General features: G+C 32.5%; 1 protein-coding gene across 2 annotated transcripts in view; it reads left to right on the forward strand.

Annotated features, from left to right (window-relative positions):
* Window positions 1-21,364, forward strand: part of LOC147063706 (methanethiol oxidase) — a 586,211-nt gene that overhangs the window by 146,349 nt on the left and 418,498 nt on the right. For both annotated transcript variants that reach the window (XM_085959858.1, XM_085959859.1), the window contains exon 3: window positions 14,019-14,182. In XM_085959858.1, coding sequence (XP_085815984.1) covers window positions 14,019-14,182 — 164 coding nt within the window. The remainder of the gene's footprint in view (window positions 1-14,018; window positions 14,183-21,364) is intronic.

The following is a 21,364-nucleotide window of genomic DNA, read 5'->3' on the forward strand; positions in this document are numbered from 1 at the left end:
TTTGACATAAAAAGTCAGCATGCGTCCATTTAATGTTATGTTTATTATTCTATTACTAATAATAATATATTCATTGACATGTTTTCTTTTTCAAGTAAATGGGTAACGCTTTTTAGTCATCTTTATACGATTTAAGAATTAATTCCCCCGTCGCCATCACAAAACAGATTGACGTGTTCACAGCTCGACTTTCGCTCTGCGATTGCCAGCCAGTCCGAAATTTCGTCGCACCTATAGTTGAAAATTATAGAACTATCTTAGTTTTTTTTTTTTTTTTTTTTTTTTTTTTTTATATTGTGGACATTACAAATTAGTAGCTTAAGACGTTCACAACATGACATGGAACATTATTATAAAGAAAAAAGTAATAAAAATGATAAAAATGAAAATATAAAAAGAGAACATAATGTAAACATAAAAAAGCAGTGAAAATACAATAATTGTACATCTAGTTCAAAGCAGTACCTACACCGAGTTTTTTAAGGAGACCCTATTTTAAGAATTTATAAAATAGCTTCCACCTAAACTCACCCTCACGCAAGTGGAATATATCAACACCCGACGCAATTTGGTTGATACTGATATAGAAGGGTTTATGTGGGAAGGTTTTATTCACACTTTAATTAAAACCACGGATACGAGAAATTAAATATGAAATATATTTTGACTTTCACACGAGATATAAGATATATGTAGATGTTATTTGAAGTAATGAAACTTTGGCGCTGAAAAAGGGTGGCGTGTTAGGTTAGACAGTTTCAAGAGATCGTTCCTGACTATCTAGTAGCTACCCTATATCCTTCACAGCCACGCAGAGACAAGCGATGGTACTTTTTTCACTTTTTTTTCGTTGTGCATCCTGGTCTTGTATTCATTTAAAGTTTCAAATATTATTATTATGTACGAGTTCTTTTCTTCCTATTTCTGTCGGTTACAAGATTATTAATGGAGGATTTAGGCATTTATTGTGTTATTTGGTATTGATACCTACAATGTTGTCCACTCCTGGTAATGAGACCATCAAAAGCCGGTTCTAGCCTAATATCAGAAGAAGGTTTCATTTAGTTCACGTTATTACTTATAGTGTAGTATAATAGAAAGTATAACGATGAAAGACTGTAGTATTTTATTGATTTATGATGTCTTAATCGCATATCAGCAATATCAGCAATATCCCTATATTATAATATTCTTTTAAGAAAAACGTTTTGGAAATGCAGTGTTAGTTAAATAAAGATGGGAAATATGGTGTAACTAGCATTATCTTTTTAATATAATTATTTTATTGAATGATTAACGAATGACCGGAGCTAGGTGAATAATTACAATGATTAAGGTACATTTAATCAATTCGTTTAAAAATATATATGTGTAAACTGATATTTATGTTACATCACGCGCTAGCAGGTGAAACAAATTCACAGCCATGGAATCTGCCATCAAACAGGAGTGTAATATTCGTAATTTCTGCCGTAGTAGTTATCTGTATCTTAACAACGTATGAACTGCCTACACCCACGTGACGTCACTGGTTTTAAGATTGTTGAGAGTTATGCGTTTGCTCTTTGAAATCTATAACTATCAATATTATTAAAATGCTCTCAGGTTTACTAATATAACCTAATTAATAACAAAACGTCCTTGTGCTTTGGGTAATATTTTACAATCAGTTTGGAAAAAATTCGCATCTTTTCTTAATGACTGTTTTTAACTATTCAAAGGTCGTCTTTCATATTTTCTGAAAAATCGGTTGCATTGTTCTCATAAAAGAAACGCGCTGCTGAGCATCTTCCAAAAAATAATTACAAGATAAAAAGAATTTTTTATATACCACGTTTTAAAATTTTCTGTTGAATCATATAAACTTAACTCAACTATAAACAATTCTATGTATTAATAATTTAGGACAAATAAGGCAATTCTCAACAAATCATTTTTTTTGCAATTTTGCAACAAACAAACAAATATAGAATACTGAAATGTCATTTTGATTTACATAGTAACGCACGTATATATTAATAATTTAATTGCTAAGACCCCCCTTAAGCAACAAATAATAGTGGATTGGATTACGGATTTCTTCCGAAATAACTTTTCATACAAAACAGAATTAACTGAAAATGAATTATTTAATTCTGCTTAAAGATGGCTAAAAGTATTAAGAGAATGCATTGGCATCGTGTTCTGATATATTCTAAAAGTTTCAAATGTCTAGCTAGTCGGGAAGTTAGTTAAAAATCGATTGCAAGATTTGTACCGGCTAAATAACCACCGGACAAATAAGAATACGAGCTAAGAAAACGTGGTAAAAAGTATATTGAAGTACACCGAATGAATTAAGCTGACCCTATTTAAAAATATATGTAAACCAACGTCTAATCAAACTCATCTCATGCAATTGGAATATATCAATATCGATTTGGTTGGTTATGATAACAATAGTACAGGTGAGTGTTTTTTTGAGTTGATTGAAAAATCGATTGCAAGATTTGTACTGGACAAATAATCACCAGACAAACAACAATACGAGCTAATAAAAACGTTGTAATAAAATAAGAATAACGATCAATTTTTGTAAAAGGTTACTTTCACTTATCTAATATATTATGAAAACTGGTAAAAAAGAAATCATTTGCATACATTTGAGATATCATTTTAGGTTAGTTTTCAATTTTGTGTTTGGTACAAACTATTACAGACTTAACCAAATTAATATTACATTTATGAAAACAGAAATTAGAGAATAACAGAGGGTTAATAATAATTCATTCCAAACTTTTATCTACATGGTATGAGTTTGCCGATTTGTTACAAATTAAATAATCAATCAAGACCAGCGTATTACATAAGTTATATTCAAATTAAAGTAGATATTATATAAATTAATAATATTATTATAACCATAACATATGCACATAAAATAAAGCATATTATCATAATTAATTCACATTTACTTTACAGAATTGGGTCAGTTTTAATAAATTTGTTTTTATAAGAAAACGGTCGTTTTTTATCAAATTATTAGCTCCATTTTCTGCTCCAAAACAGCACGTAAATTTGCAAGATGTATGCAAACTCATAACCCACAGTTTTAGAGATACGTGATAATATATTTGATTCAAGTATTTGTGGGTTAGAATTACTGATTTGTGTGTGATAGTTAACCGACTATTGGGTAGAGGCCGGATTAATATTGAAATAATAAAATTTATTATATTCTATGATATTAACCAAACATATTGATTTTTAAAGTTACACAATATAAATGTATATGATATAGGTATATTTATCAGTGGCAAAGGGTGGAGGTAGACTGTAGATATTCGACATAAATAGTGCACAATAAACTTTGACAGTCATTCTTATTTGTTTTCATTTGATGGCCGCGTGGCTTAAGCGTCGGCCTATAGCGTCGTGGGTCCCAGGTTTGAATCCTGGGTCTGGCAAGTACACATAAATTGTTTTTCAGTTTGTGTATGAGTCAGAGTATGGACCTAATAGGTTGATCAAGTGGCTGACATCCACTTCTCGTAAAAACAAAATCTGTTGACACAAACCTCCACTATGTGGAGGCCCATGTGATCCTATTAGGATCGGACATGGTCGGAAGAAAGAAAAGAAGAAAAATAAAATTTGCAGATGGTATTGGTTAGATTATGCCCACGGTGGCCGCGCGGCATAAGCGTTGCACTATAAAGCCGTGGGTCCCAGGTTCGAATCCTGGGTCTAGCAAGTACACATATTGTTTTTCAATTTGTGTGTGTGAGGGTATGGACCTAATAGGTTGAGCAAGTGGCTGACATCCATTTCTCGTAAAAAACAAAATCTGTCTGTGGAGGCCCATATGATACTATTAGGATCGGACATCGTCAAAAGAAAGAAAAAAAGAAAAACACAAATTGCAAATGGCGTTGGTTAGATTTTAAAATTCAATTAAACCCTGCCTAGACTAAACCATAATAGTGTAAGTAGGCTGTGAAGATCCGACAAAAATAATGCACTCTTTGTCAGTCATACTTATTTGATTTCATTGAACTAATTAAATACAAATTGCAGATAGTTTTTTTTTTAATTCTGTTAAACCCAGCCTAAACTAAACCACTATAGATAAAAATATTCTTCTATTTATAACATATCTTAAATTATGTATTATTTAATGACATAATTTGAAATACTTTATAGATATGAGTACATTTTCTATCTTATAACTATTATGGCATGCTTTAGGTAGGGTTTAATCGAAATTTAAAAACTCATCAATGCTATCTACAATTTGTATTCTTAGTTAAACGAAAACAAATAAGTTTGACTGATAGAGTTTAGTATGTACTATTTATGACGAATTTCTACATCTTACTTCCACCTCTCGTCGCTGTTATGTATTATATTAGCCTGGAATACTACCACCATCAAATTGTGATATTATATTATAATTGAAGTACGTATTATTAAATTGACATTGGAATTTAATTACTGATCAGGGTGATATTAGCATTGAACCAGTAAGTTTTTTGTTTAACTTATTCAGTTGCCCATATTGTTTTAGTGTTGGAATCTACCAGTTTGAATAAGTGTCGGCGATGTCTTCGGTTGAAAGTCAAAAGTAGATATAATATTCACAGAATTGATTTTAGTATTTATTTTTTAACGGAAAATGGTCCTAAGTCATTTTTTAACCAACTTATTTGACGTGCGCATATATCTAAGATTCTGGCCTTGCTCAAAAAAAGTAATTAATTGGCCAGACGCACGATTCCTGCTGGTAACCAACGATGATCTGCCGATACTCTCATATAATAACAAAATCCAGAGAGTAAAAGTTATTTTGGTAGACCTTTGAAGAGGAATGGTTATTATCATTCTCTCTACTTGTATATTATAATATAGACAGAATAGAATGTTAATTTTGATCTTGAGAGGGATTTGAAACCAAAATATATTATGAACGTAGATATTCTGTACATTAATTATTCCAGTCTTCTTCAGGTGGAGTTAATATAATATATTGTAATGGACAGCTGTAACTGTAGACAATGGACTGCCCATGGGATTTTGTTTTCGCGTCAAAAACAATGTAAAATGTCAAGTCATTTGTGTGCAATTATTTGCTTCTATGGAAACGCTAAAACTTTTATTGCTTGCGGTAGAATTTTCACGTTTTTATGGCACATTTTCCGGCTTCCATACATTCCTTAATCTACCTAGGTACTATTAGGTTAATATTATTATGTATGTAGGGTTTTAGTTACGGGATTCTAATTTTATCAATATACATGTTGGAATGTACTTTCTGATAATGTTTATTGATTATCATGGATAAATATATATATTTTTTGTACATATATGTAGTGATTTTTATAAATTATAAATTTAAAACATTCACAATATGACACAAGGAAAAACAATTATGTAACAATATTAAACATATTTATACAAAAACAAAATTAAAAGTAAATAAAAATATTATATATAATTACAAGATAAAAAGAACTTTTTATATACAATGTTTTTAAATTTTCTGTTGAATCATATAAACTTGACCTGACTAGCTTAAACGATCAAAAAAAATGTAATTGATATAAATAATACTGAAATGTCATTTTGACATGTCATATTGATTTCCATAGTAACGCACGTTTATTATATTAATAATTTAGTTGCTAGGACCCCAGACCCCTCTAGCAACCAATAATGGTGTCGAAATAACTTTTCATACAAAACAAAATTAACTAAAAATGAATTCAATTCTACTTAAAGATGGCTAAAAGTATTAAAAAAATGCATTGGTATCGTGTTCTGATATATTCTAAAAGTTTTAAATGTCTAGCTAGTCTAAAAGCACCGGACAAATAAGAATGTGAGCTAAGAAAAACGTGGTAAAAAGTATATTGAAGTACACCGAATGAATTAGGCTGACCCTATTTAAAAATATATATAAACCAACGTCTAATCAAACTCATCTTCATGCAAGTGGAATATATCAATATCGATTTGGTTGGTTATGATAACAAATAGTAGAGGTGAGTGTTTTTTTGAGTTGATTATAAACAGTTTTTCATTTTGTTGTTCTATAGTTTAAATAATATTATAAATTCTTCACTATTGTAGTATTACAAAATAGTTTTGCATAATAATTATAGCATAAGGACCTAAGTTACGAATTCTTAAGCTTACTCGATTATAAATAAGGTGGTACTTGAAAGGTATTGAAATTTCTTGTTAAACAACAGGTAAAACTGAAATCTAGATTAGAAATAACTGAATTAAAATTATACAAACCTTGTTATATTTAAACCTGAATATAATTTAAAAATTACGACTAAAGAATAAACAGTGTCATTTTTCGGGTAAACACATAAATTTCATGTTATTTTGTAGTCATGGCCAGCTCTGTAATTAGCCAATATTTTTTGATGACAGTGTTAAACAAACTTTTTCCCTTACTAAGCTGTTGAAATGTTTAATAAATCAAACACACATAATTCAACATCCCCCCGACCCCATCTCGGCATGATGATGTATCCTCATATACAACCCCTAAGCACGCGTTAACGCCCATCCTATAATGCTCATACTTTGTGTGATTCAGCGATTCCAAAATGTTTGCTAATATTATTATGATTGATGTGAATAACTTGATGAGAATCGGAAATTATTTACAACATTTTTTAAACATAATAAATATAATTTTAAAACACAGATAAAACGCTGGTGAGACTCGAACCTACATGTATTGGATTCACGCCAATGTATTTTACTAATTTAGCGATGTGCGTCTTATCTAATAACGATGGAATTAACTACTACTTTAATCTGAACTTAAGATTCTAAAGCACTTAACAATTAATTGCGATAATATTGAGTCAGGTTTTACGGTTTGAATAAATTTAAGTACCGATAGTATTATGTACCTACCTTAACTGCCAACCGACGTCAGGATTTCTCCAGATTTTAGTTATAATGTACTTGCACTTACTAATAATTTAAGCTTTTCAGATACATAGTAGTACACGTTAATTTCTACGTAATTAGAAATGATGCAAGTGGCTCAGTGGGTAAAGTACGTTAGTGCGAATCTAGTGGATGCAAGTTTGAGTCCCGCTGGGCGTCGAATATTAAGCTGTTTATTTTGATTATATTTTCATATTAAATTTTGTTATACATTGAATATACAGTTAAAATTGATTGATTACTTTTGACCAATTCGAATGTAGTTAATAGCTTGTTTATGTATATAATAATGTTTAACATTTATTTTTTATACCACATTGAACTACTATTATTTTCAACATACATAATTTCGTAAAACGTTTTCTGAGAAAATATATTATAACCAATAGAAAAAATCTTTTTGAAAAAAGTAAGCCAACCCGGCAGGGAATCGAGCCCCGCATCTCCTGAGTTTACGCCCCGTCCGTGCATTACCTCTATGCTGCAAGATGACGTACTAATTGCGACAAACTTTAACTATTGGCCTATTTAATACCCACTCTGTAAAACTAATTGTAACACTGTAAAAGTAATTACGGTACTGTTCGGCTAAAGCGGATACAGCGGAAAACGCATTTTGAAAATAGCCGATAAACTGGATTATTTGTTAGGTTAACCTAACCAAACCTAACCTAACCTAACCTAACCTAACCTAACCCAACCTAACCTAACCTTAACTAACCCAAACTACCAAATAATCCAGTTTATCGGCTATTTTCAACATGCGTTTTCCGCTGTACCCGCTTTAACCGAACAGTACCGTAATTACTATTATATCATAATAAAGTGACCATAGACCAAAAACAATGTATTATTATGATGTTCATGCATTTACTCATATGGAGGCAAGGTGTAAATTATAGTCACACACTGAAATAAGAAAGAAGAAGAAGATAAAAACACATTTTAAAAATATTTCACAACTTCACTACAGAGGCACTAAACTTGGAAGATCATAATTCATCAAGATGTATCATATCAAGATATTTAGGTGTAAAATTGCAATATATCAGGGATGAATAATTGATACTTTAACGTTTATCTTAGCATGAAAAAATATTTAAGATGACACAGGGAATATAAATAAAATACACATAGTCCCGCTAGATAAACCTGGTGAATTTAAATCGCAGTTTTGTAAACCTTTTTTATTAAAAGTCTCTTTATCAAAAATATTATTTTTTAGTGCCCCTCATTAGGAAAAATATTATACTCTTACCTCAACTAAAAATAAAGTTATAACTGTAAAGATAACTTGGGAATGAAGCAATTTTGTTCCAAATTTTAATAATCATTTATTAAAAAGAAATAACACTAGACAATTGACTATTTTAAAGTACATAAGCTGAGGTTAGATAGTTTTGACGCAAAACAAGATATGCTGGGAGAGATAGAGCGATGCAATCGACTTAAGGTGACGCATCAGTAAAACGCCAAATAATTTCCAACTGTAGGCGCGACGAAATTTTGGACTCGCTGCCATTCACTGAGAGAATCTCGAGCCAGAAGCACGTCACTATGCTGCGTGATGGCGACGGGTCAATTAATTCTAAAATCGTGTAAAGATGACTAAAAACGTTACCCATTTACTTTAAAAAGAAAACATGTCAATGAATATATTATTATTGTTACTAATAGAACATACGTTAAAGTGCCCACCACCACCCGTCATATATGCACAACCGTGGATATGCACGGCCGCTTTCTATGACGCTTTAAACGTGTCTGAAAGAAGTGATTTTTAGTGCTCATTCCGTCCCGAGACGGAGCCGCACGGGACTGATGCTGCAACCATGCACCGTAGTGCTGAAAGAAGAAAGTTAAGAAAGAAAATGTTTGTTTTTGGACTGGCTCTGCTGTCCGCTGACGTTAAGCGCTTTGTGTACCCGCATACTGAGTGTCACGAATTGAAATGGATGAGTCTACAGAAGAGTCGGGACTATCCCGCTCCCCATACGACGCTGCAAATTTCTCAAATGCCGCAAAGTTGGCCTCGGTTGCTACCAGATCTCCATGACCAATTGGGCCCGTGTGAGGACGGACCCTGGCAAACAGCTCCGCTCGTTCGAATTCCATAAGCGGGCAATCTCAGAGGATGTGTTCAACATCTTGGTGGTCATGCCCGCAGGTACAACCCGGCCCATCTACTATCAAGCCAAACTCGTGGAGTCTAGCGGCGAAGTTGCCATGGCCGGTGAGGAACTGGCTAATCCAGTGCGAAGGTTGGAGTCTTCTAGTTTGGTGCCTGCAGAATACGTCTGGAAAAAAACGGTAAGTGTGCCGCCCCTTGGGGGAGGCGGTCCACCTCGCCTGCCATGCCGCAAATGCGGTCTTGTACACAATGTCACTTACAGTCTTCCTGTAAGGAACGTCCTCGGATCTCTGCGGTGGTGTCAGATGGACACCGGCGAGTATTGTGCTGATCCCCCTCAAGAGGAGGGTGATCGATCCTCTGACTTGGACGTGCAGATCGAGGGGTAGCACCCCCGCGAGTACGGCAAGCGCGTCAGTAGAAGTTGTGCGGTAGGCTTTGGTAAGCGAGATCAGCGCAAGTCGCTGCCCGCTTAATAGTGCGCGTCTCACGAGAGTTAAGGAGTTTACTCGAGAATGCCAAATGCTAGAGGCGTAACCGGCAATTCCCATGAAAATTGCGCCGTATGCAACCTTAAGGGCTCTAGGCTTAAGTCCCCAATTGCTGCCCGCCATTCGGGCCATTCTCTGATAGGCCGAATTGGCCTTAGAGACGGCCGTCTTGGCGTGGTGAACGAAAGACAGCTTGTCATCAAGAATTACTCCCAGATACGTAACCCTTTCGGAGAAACGCACTGAGGTCTGGCCAAAACGAACCGTGGGCGGCCGTCGAGTTATGTTGACCCGAGAACTACCCCTGAGGAGGACAGCTTCCGTTTTGCTCGGGGCAAAGGTCAGCTTGTTCAGCAACCCCCAATTAAGGATTCTGCCCAAGGCGTCCGTGGCTGCACGCTCAAGTGCCGGTCGGCTGGTCGCCCCAACAAGCAGATAAACAGAACATAAAATGAACGTATGTTGGATTTATATGAAAAATAATATTTCGTTTGACAGGTGTCATTTGCACCCGCGACCCGCAGTCCGCGCATCGCCTAGCAACGATCTTTTTAGACCGTGCCTCAACTAATGCATGGCCTTAATGTAAGTAAAGACGACAATAATTGCAATATAACCGAATATTGAGTGCTAAAATATAGCTCAATTCTGCATGGTTGCGTTCTATTAGTAATCAAATTAATAAAACTTAAAATAATAAATCTGCTTTTGCAACACCCGTATTTAATTTTCAATTTTAATTATTGTTTTGTTGATTATTTAATTCTTATATTAAATAAATCTCCGATTATGTGTGAAATAATTCTGATTTTTTTTCGTATCGACTTTACGTCTCGTAACCTTGGCAAGTTTGCTGATTTGTACGAAATAAGGTAAGCTCCTATCGCATAGCCTAAAACATTCGCGCATAATAATGTTGTCACGACTGCGCACTTTGTCCAAAATCATTAATAATTAGATAATTAAAAAAATAATTTCAACGGCGTTTAATCGAATATTAATAAATAAGTAAGTATAGATTGTTTTTATAAATAAAAATAAATTTTATCTAATGCTTTTTGATGGGCATACATGTTTTGAAAAATACGTAATTTAAACACATCGCTCATTTTTTGTCGTCAATGAGTTTTTGAAGTTTCATTGAATTAGTGTGTCGTTTGTCATTTACTAGTGTGAACCTATTCATTAGTAGTAAATATCGTACAATTTTCGTAAGTATACCTGACAAGTGTGCTCTTTTTATCAGATCTCCACTGCCTACCTCTTTCCAAAAGTCACTCTTCACCACTGCTGGAGTCAGTCTGTCACATATCCTTTCTTTAGGAAAACATGCTTAAATCTAAGCGAAAATACCGTACTATATTGTATCTGGTGTATAATAGGTAAAATTCTGTGGAAATAATTTAATACAGAAAATCGTAAATTACCTTTTCATACAATTACTCAAAATTTGAATACCTTTTCTAATTTGAACAGTTTACACATCGTTGCATGTATGCCACCCCTGTTTCATCGAGCATTCCACCACCCCTAGCGGGCTATTAATCAAGAAATAGCCTGGACATCTGACGAGGGTGGATGGGGGAGGTTTCGACCGGTGTTGTGATTTCCATTTCATACTCCGTCCATCCCCGACAGGGTTGAATATTTTTTGCGGGGATTATTCTACGTTATGACGGTTGGGTGAGTTCCAGAGGCTATGAGAGAATATTGAATGTGTTTAAGGATAGGTAACTGTAACAAGCAATTATTTTGGGGGCAGATTGATGTTCAATAAAATGAATCTTTCACATTTGCATAGGCAGATGTTAGATGTTTTTCTGTCTGCCTATTTTAAAATAAAATAATGCCGAACAATTAACCGATTTTACTTTAAGGAGGGACATGCTCAGCGTATGTCAAAATGGAGCTTTTGTTCTATTTTCAAAGCATGGTCCTGGACATTCCTTAAACGTTGTAGATAATCTATTTATATAATTTTGAAGCCTTATTATCCTTTATATTTATTTTATACATTTGATGACTGCATAAAGTATTTTTATTACATAAACTAGTATTCTTTTAAACCTCTCGCTCTAATGTTTTAGAATATAGTCATATTTCAGTTCAAAAAAATTTGCAGTGGTCATCAAATGTTTAAAATAAATATAAAGGATAATAAGGCTTCAAAATTATATAAATAGATTATCTACCACGTTTAAGGAATGTCCAGGATCATGCTTTGAAAATAGAAAAAAGCTCCATTTTGACCCACGCTGAGCACGTACGCCCTTAGGTTAACTCTATTTGGGCAAATTGCGCAGGAAGGAGAAAAAAAATAACTATTAACTATTGAGCGGAATTTAACAATTCCAAAAATACGCTTAGATTTTTTTAATAAATAAGTTGCACTATGATTGAATACAACATTTTAGCTTCCCTTTTATTAATAAAGAAAATCTATATAAAGAGCGGAGTTGTCCCATTTACTATAAATATAGGAAATTTGGCACCTGCAGTTGGGTGTTTTGTGTCTAACGATAACGCATTTATTTATAGGTTAAGGCATTTGAAAGTTTGTTTGAGGATAAAAAACATGCTTTATAACAAAATACCATCAAAATCTCATTTTTGGTCAAGAGTGCAGTTGACTGGTTGAAAACTGGGGGAAATTGAAATAAAACGAAAATTATAAGTTTGAATATAGTTAAGTTTGTTCATTATTATTTACTTTTTCAATAAACAATATATTATAATAAGATATACTACTGATATCATTGTTGTATGGTTTGCCGTAGAGCTGCTGCGCCCCTAACCCTCTACGGATCGTAGCTTATGATTCCGACGTAGACTTTTGATTAGGGGTTGATCAGTCACATTGTCCTGACCTGCGCGTCGCCCATAAATTGTTTGTTTGGCTGGCATTATCTCAATATCTACATGCGTCGGATGTTCGCTTGGCCTGTTTGTGCACGAAATCACAAATAAGCAACGCTGTTTGGTTGAAGGTTGGGCGACAATGGGGTAATTAGTTCTCTAATTATGTGGTAGGGCTGAACGTGCGATAATTATTGTGTGGTGGCACATAGTATTGTTGCAAAATCAGCAAAACATATTCTAAGGTCTCTTAAAACTATGAGTCAGCTTAATATATGCCTAATATCATAATAGCTTAAGAAAACCATGATAACTTTATACATAATATAAAGACACGTATATTTATTCAAATTTAAAATTACCTAGTATCATTATTTCCCAGTAATGACAAATAATACGTTTACTGAATGCATACATCTGTACCTTTGAGCAGAAAGGACGGAAGTCACATTTTTATCATTTTTTATTTAAGTAGCAGATTTAAATGTGTATTCACGTTCTGTTAATGCTAAAAATATGGAAGTCTGAAGTAGATTTATTTTTAAAACGACAGTAGTCTAATTATTATACTTAAGAGCTGAAAGAGTGGATGTTCAATTTAGGTAATTTTTTCTTTAAGCTATAGCAAATTTGTCCACGGTGGCCGCGAGGCTTAAGCGTTGGACTATCACGACGTGGGCCCCAGGTTCGAATCCTGGGCCTGGCAAGTACACATATTGTTTTTCAATTTGTGTGTGAGTCAGGGTATGGACCTAATAGGTTGAGCAAGTGGTTGACATCCATTTCTCGTAAAAAACAAAATCTGTTAATACAAACCTCTACTCTGTGGAGGCCCATATGATCCTATTAGGATCGGACGTGGTAGAAATAAAATAGCAAAAAGATTGATTGCAAAATTGCGGAAGTCCTACATACGGATTTTTAGCCCGAACGCGAGTAAGAATTTTAACTAGATTAGATTAACTATGTTAAAACTGGTCTCCTGGAAAATATTGAATATGTGACTTCCAGACTTTCATACTAAGATACAGAAATAGTGATTGGGTATCTAATTTTCTATTAGATACGGGTTTTTACAAATACTTCAAGTAAGTATTGAAAATAAGTTTGTTTTTTTTATACTTGATCGCTTATTTAGTAGATAATATGGTTTTACCTCCTTTTATTGTATTAATCAAGAATAATCAAATTAACTGTATTCGTTGTCAGTATGCATTCACCATTGGTGAGTGCGCATAATGCCTGAAGATGCCGAAAGCTGAAACACGGATCGTAAAAAACACTCAAATAGAATAGTACAAAATGTAAATCCATAAGAATTTAAATTCAAATTCAAGTATGTACCTTCAGTCGATAGTATAAATTTATATCAAAAACATATTTCGTTATAATTTTACTGTTTTCAAAAATTGCAATCTATATTTGCCACAATATACTCGAATATATTTTTACTTATTTACCATTGATAAAGAGTTTCGTTATATTTTTTATTCATTCCCATCATGTCACGCATAACTGGCCCAAGTGATCATTTCTTTTGGAGCAGCCGAAATAAAATGCGAATTAACTTTTCGTTTTTTTTTCTACAGTTCGAAATTGCGGTCCGGGTTTCGCGACCCCCATGGACGCCTACCGCAAGGGTCCGCGCGAACAGCTGATGTACGTGGTGTGCGTGCAACCGAACCCTTCCACCGGCAAACCGGATTTCCTGGCCACAGTCGACGTGGACCCCGCCTCTGCTACCTTCTGCAAGGTGAGTTTATTGACTGGAAACGACCGTGAATTGGTATATGACGCGTAATCAATTTTATTTATTGTCCATTTAATTGCCACAAATAAATTATGAAAATATTTTCGAATTCAAAATTAAATCTGGAACTATTTAAGAAGTATAGTAATATTATGGTAGTAGTTACGCTACCTGCATAGTGAAATCATAGTTAGGAATCTACTTATTAAATTTAATTACCTATCTAACAATTAAAAAATAAATTAATTGATACCCTAGTTATATAGAGGAAAAAATTAAAAATTTCAAGGTTTTGAGTTAATAATGTCATTCGATGTAAAACGGTCTTTTCTAAAAAAAATCAATAATTACCTCAACGGGTCATAAAATCGAATAACCCTTTTTGGAATTAAGGACATTAATTTAAGAGAAAATGTATAGATTGCTTATTTGTTAAACTGTACAATATTATTGTGCATTTCTGAGTTAAATTTAAACTAAATAAAAACAATTACAAGATCAAAAGAACATTTTATATACAACGTTTTTAAATTTTCTGTTAAATTATTACGCTCAATATGCTCAAACTTGTACTTGATATGAAGTAAATAAAAAACAAACAAATATTGAATACTGAAATTTCATTTTGATTTCCATAGTAACGCAGGTATATATTAATAATTTAGTAGCTAGGACCACCCTCTTAGCAACCAATAATAGTGGATTGGATTACGGATTTCTTCCGAAATAACTTTTCATACAAAACAGAATTAACTGAAAATGAATTCAATTCTACTTAATACTTTGGACGCTGAAGACGCACATGCGCGTAATGACCAGGCGGCCGATCGATGTAATTAACGTGCATTTTAAAGGTGCTAATTAAAAAATCATTATCTACTCAGTAGCGAATGCGTTAAAGATGGCTAAAAGAATGCATTGGCACCGTGTTCTGATATATTTTAAAAGTTTCAAATATCTAGCTAGTTAGTTAAAAATCGATTGCAAGATTTGTACCGGATAAACAACCACCGGACAAATAAGAATACGAGCTAATAAAAACGTTGTAATAGAAACATTTACCTCAAAAACCAAACAATGAAATGAGATTTTGTCAAAATTTTCAAAAGCCATTATCTTAGAATACGGTATTTTGAGTTGTTTCTCAATAGAACTAAGGTATCGTTGTTATGGACGGGGAATTTAATAAATATTCACACAGTAAAATAGACTATTTTCATAAGTGCCGACCACATTGAAGTTTATTTCTAATTTTTAAATGTGATACTCTACATAAATTGTTTGGTACTATTTAGTTTTTGTAAAAACTGTTTTCTAAATATTTAAATATTTTTTGTTGATATAAATTTTCCCTAACGCAATGTACGATTAATTTCCACCTACTTTGAGTTGCATGAAATTGCTATTGATTTTACTATTATTTCAATAATTATTGTGAAACTGAGCGGACGCCACTGTTAACCAAGTTTAATGATTCGGGGCAATCGGTGTCAATTTGGCGCCACTCTTCTTTTTATTTAATATTTCCTCCAACCCTAAATTACCTGAATATTTATAAATACAATTGTAATTTTGAATTTTTCAATAAATACACAATTTTGAAATAAATATTGAAATTTAAAATATAATAAAAAAAGTTGTAGCAGTTTTAGTAAACTCTTGTAAAATTGACTACAAAATTTAATCTGGTTATCGATCAATAATTTTTCTTTTTCTTCTTTCGACCATGTCCGATCCTGATAGGATCATATGGACCTCCACGGAGTGGAGGTTTGTATTATCAGATTTTTTATTTTTACGAGAAATGGATTTCAGCCACTTGCTCAACCTATTAGGTCCATACTCTGACTCATACACACATTGAAAAACAATATGTGTACTTGTCTGACCCAGGATTCGAGCCTGGGACCCTCGACTCTATAGACCGACATTTAAGCCACACGGCCATCGTGGGTGTATGATATGTACAATCATTTTTACCATTTAAATAATATTATGTCTACAATAAGTAATGATTTAGATTCTAACGGACTTAAGATTTGTAACATAACACCTCTTGAGTGTAGTATTTTTATTGTTTATAGTTATTAATTAATTAATAATCTATTATTAGGGTTTGACGATTTATATATGCTTATCGAGTGTACATTATTGATAAGAATGATAAGGTAGGGGGTTTCTTACAAACACTTCAACTATTCAGAATCAATTGTTTGTTATATATTTTTTATTGTGATCCTTGACTTAATAGGTTGATGATAAAGTATTGACCTACTTTATTATATTGCTTTGTTATAGAAGTTAGAGTTAATTGTATTCGTTGTCAGTGTGTATTTGCCTTTTGGTGAGTGTACATCCTGAAACGGGCCCCCAGGCTAGGATCTCTGGCGGGCCCCCTACCTATCGCTAAAGATAAAGCCAGTGTGATGCTCCACAGTAGCGTTTTCCAAATGGTGTACGCGGTAAAATTAATGTTTTTATTTTTAGTGTTTTTTTAATATTCTAATACATCCATTTGAATTATGGAGTTGTTGAGTATCGATACACAAATAAAAATTGTATCGTACAAACACATAATTCCGAATTATAACACTACTGAAGGAAAATAGCGCCGCATGCGACTTTTTATACAATTAGGGAGAATTTGTGCCCACAGGCTAGAGCCCTGTCAGCCCCCCCCTTCTGGGGGCCATGGTGTACATAGTACCTGATGATGCTGAAAGGCGACACCCGGGACGCAAAAAACGACTCAAATGGAATAGTACAAAACTTACATCCATTAGAATTTAAATTCAAATTCCATTAACTACATTCGGTCGATAGTATTAACATTAATGATTTAGATTGAAAATTTATTCCAATCTGGTTAAAATGTAGTAAATACGATGAAGATATTCATTCGAGTGAATATATTTTTTTATATTATATGTTATGTTTATTTGTCCGTTATCTAAGTTATTATCAAAATTACCTAAGTAACAGATAACGTAATTTTTAACAACACTTTCTTAAGACCACTGTGCATGACTTTAATAACAATTCTTTGAGGGGAAAAATAAAATTATCTTAAGTCAACTGCTGCGCTGTGGCGGATGTAAAAATAAACGATACTTCGGAGTCATAAAATTATTCAAAAGGAAATTTTCCTGGCTCTATTGTTGTTTTTCTTCTTTCCGGGATAAAGGGAAAGTAAATAGAAGGCTGCAGTGAAAATTCCAGAGTAACACTGCGACGCGGCGATGTTAAAAATTTCATCAGGCAACACGGCTTCCATTTTTATACATTATTTTTTCACAGCATTTCTTTTCAATTCTTGCACCGCAGTATAACAAAACTATAAATATATTGACTGAACATACATTGATTACCTTAGACCAGGGGTCGGCAAACCACGGCTCGCGAGCCGTATGCGGCTCTTTGCCAAATTCTAAATTCCCAATTTTTACGTCATTGGAAAATTCACAATTTTTATTTTTTATCGATTTGTACACTTATTATATATTATATAATGACATTATCGCGAGCTTAATTTTTCGCCTGTGATGGTTAATGCAAAAAGGTATGATTGTGGTTGTTTTAAATCCACCCATTGTAAAAGTCGACAAATTAAATGCCACCAAAATTGAGGATTTGGAGAGAGAAAAATGCAATTAATTTCACAACACAAGTGGAGCGCTCTAAAAGATCTACATAAGGTAGATACTACGATTTTTAATACATGAAATAGCTTTCCGAACTCATATTCGAGTCTTTATATGGTTGTGAATAATGTAAATAACATGAACAACATAATTAGCATTTAGAGAAGCCAAATAACCGATGAGAATCTGGAGTCGCGCCTGAAATTAAAAACTACAAGTTACACACCTGTTGGGGTCACTCTAGTGTGGTGTTCGATGTGTAGGTTGAGGATGATGATAATGACGAAGTCTACGATGTAGCAGGGTGAGATTTATTAGCAGCGTATCGGTACAATAGTATATTATACATGATAGTTACTAGCTAAGTACTCTGATTCGAGTGACATTGAGATAAATTGTTCTTCGTTATTTATACAATAAAAAGGTAGTACATTAACATTAAAATTCTGTTACATAATCATATTGAACTAAATATAGAGTCAGCGTTTTAAATTGAGTAGCGAAATGAAATATTATTTGTTATTACAGTTGTACGAAAATATAATACATGAAAAGTGTTTATTCAGCTAATCCACCGTAATGGTATAATGTACTGTGAAATGTAATAATATCCGTATTTAATGTTGCCAATAAACTTGCTGATTTAGCTAAGATTTTGTTTGCTGGGAATTGGTTCGCTGGGAGTATTTTACTGCAGAGCAATTTGATATCTTAAACAATAGATATTTGATTCGCTATTATTCTGCAGCTACATACCTAACATACAGAAACTCTCCAAAGAGATGCAAGGAAGGTCATTGTTCACATTAGTTTTAGAGAATGCTTGAAAATTGTATATTATTAACACTTTATAAATAAACAATTATAAAATGTTATTAATTCATATTTATAAAAATATAAGTATGGCTCTCGAATTTTTTTAACCGTTGTGCTACTCATATTTGGCTCCTTTGGTCCATGAGTTTGAAAATCCTTGCCTTAGACAAATATAAAACAATCTTTTTGAAAAAAATACGACGCATAACGGGTTTCAATGTGCTCTACCAAGTAAACTATGTGCGTCTTATCTAAGTGTGATGAGATTAACTAGTAATTTTTACAATGCTCTCTGAAGCGCTTTCTAAATTGCGCTATTTTTTTTTGCTTTGGCGTCGTATTTTTTTCAAAAAGATTTTTTCTGGTGGTTATATAAATTTTTATGAGGTTCAATAAAATAATGTTACATACGTAAATCTTGTAAATTATTCGTCGATTAAAAAATAGTTTATTATTGATTGGGTATTTCTGCAATGAATATGTCGTCCTGAAAACCTGTGAAGATTAGGTACTTAGGACAAATCTACACAGCATAATTTAGTTTTTTTAATTATTAAAGATTTACGTATATATACATCGCCGCGAGAGATTCATCGCAAACTTATATATTTATATTATTATCTATGTACCTTAGAGCCGGAAAGCATTAAGTATAATTTTGCTAAAAATACGTTAAGTTTTACAGATTTTGTATTTGACTTATCATATTTGTCAGGTCCAATTCAAAATTGAGTATATTCATAATAGAAACATAAAACTCTAAAAACAATAGAACTATAATGATTTGTCTCACATTTAGGGTACGATTTTTTTAGATAAAATGGTTCTTTGGTATAGATTATATTTTCATTGTAAAATTATTATTATCTGTTGTTTAATTTATGGTTTGTCTCTTATTCAGTAATGGATAAAAAGAAAAATCAATTTCGGTAGCTTATTTAACTATTAACAGAAATTGTATTTTATTAAAATTAATATTTATTCAAAATTATAAAATAGACTCTTCAATCCGTATTATACAACGTAATTTGTAGTCATTGATGGCAAATTGGTTAAATAACCAATACTTATTGTTTTGTAGTTTAATAGTAGTTATTAATTTTATTAAAATTACAATAATATTTTATTGAATTAGTTTGTAAATTTTTTGAAACATTCAAATATTCTGGTTAAAATAATTGGGTATTTTGATGTCACGTAGCATGCTGATATTTGAGATGAAAGAACAATGCTATTTAGGACTTAGACTAATTTTTTTATAATGTATTATTTTTAAAATACAAATATATTATAGGGAACATAGCTGTAGGTAATCAAAACATTTTAACGATAGCTTAAATGAGATTCCATTTAAAATTCAAGATGATTTATATATGTACTGGACTCGATCAAAATCTGCATTGATTCAAATGTCCAACTATAACATCAAAATTTACTGTTTTATCAATATTACGATAACGGTAAACCTTATCAAAAATGTTATTTCATTATACCTACATGTGAAAATACAAAGAGTTATTTAGAACCTAAATAGAAGTATACGCAAATATTGAAGGGAGTTCGATTTTCGAATCGAACGAATATAATTTTATTATATTGTACGATTGTATTGGTAATATCTTCATTATTTTTTTTCTTCTATTGGCAGCTCCCAAAAATGTTGGTTATGTTCGGGTTTGTTACTTTCTTTAGATAATTTACATACGGATGTCTCTGTATTTTAAGTAATTATTCATATTAAAAATAATGGTAGTATTTATTTGATTTTGGCTGCCTACATAAAATAAAATAATGAATGTGTATATTTTAAATTCTAATGGATTCAAGCTCTGTACTATTCCATTTAAGTCGTTTTTTGCGACCCGGGTTTCGCCTTTCGGCATCTTCAGGCGTCGTGTACACTCACCAAAGGCAAACACACACTGACAACGAACACCCTTAACTCTACCTTATATAGTAAATCAATACAATAAAGTAGATAAAAACTCCATTACCTACCTATTTAGTCAGAGGTTACAACAAAAAATACAATAAACAAATTATAAATAGCTGAAGTGTCAGTAAAAAACCTAATTAGTCAAAACACTATCTTATTAATAACAATACACTGGACAGCATATTATTATAATAAATCGTCAAACCTAAGAATAGGTCAAAATTCTTTATAACAATAAAAATACTACACTCAACACTATATATAAAAAATGACTTAAATGAAATAGTACAGAGCTTGAATCCATTAGAGTTTAAATTCAAATTCCATCAAGTACCTTCGGTTGAAAGTATTAATATTGAGTATATTTTATATTTAAATAGTATATTCAAGCATCCGCTTCAATATATGTAATATGTGAGATGCGTGAAATATCAAGTTAAAGTTGTATTATAAACTATCAAATTCTATGAATTTAAGTATTCAAGGCTTATTTTGTCATAATATACTCATGTATGCTCTTAGCTAATTGGGTGAATTTGAAATTATAGTAGAATATCACAGTATATTATAGAAGTGTGAAGTTTTCTTCAAACGAACTGCAATGGAAAGTTACTTGTAGTTAACTCAATCGTTAGACCAGAAGTGCTTTATTTGCTTCAATTTCATACATGTAGGCTTCATTTCTATGGAAAAGGGGTTTTTCAACATTTTTAGATTTGGTTGGACTTTATCAATAGAAAACCTTTGGCATTATTGATTTGAGCTTCAGAAGTATACATCACGGGAGATGGC

The sequence above is a fragment of the Rhyacophila brunnea genome, unplaced genomic scaffold (genome assembly GCF_057557595.1).
Source record: "Rhyacophila brunnea isolate RB1 unplaced genomic scaffold, BYU_Rbru_1.0 scaffold_9, whole genome shotgun sequence".
NCBI lineage: Eukaryota > Metazoa > Arthropoda > Insecta > Trichoptera > Rhyacophilidae > Rhyacophila > Rhyacophila brunnea.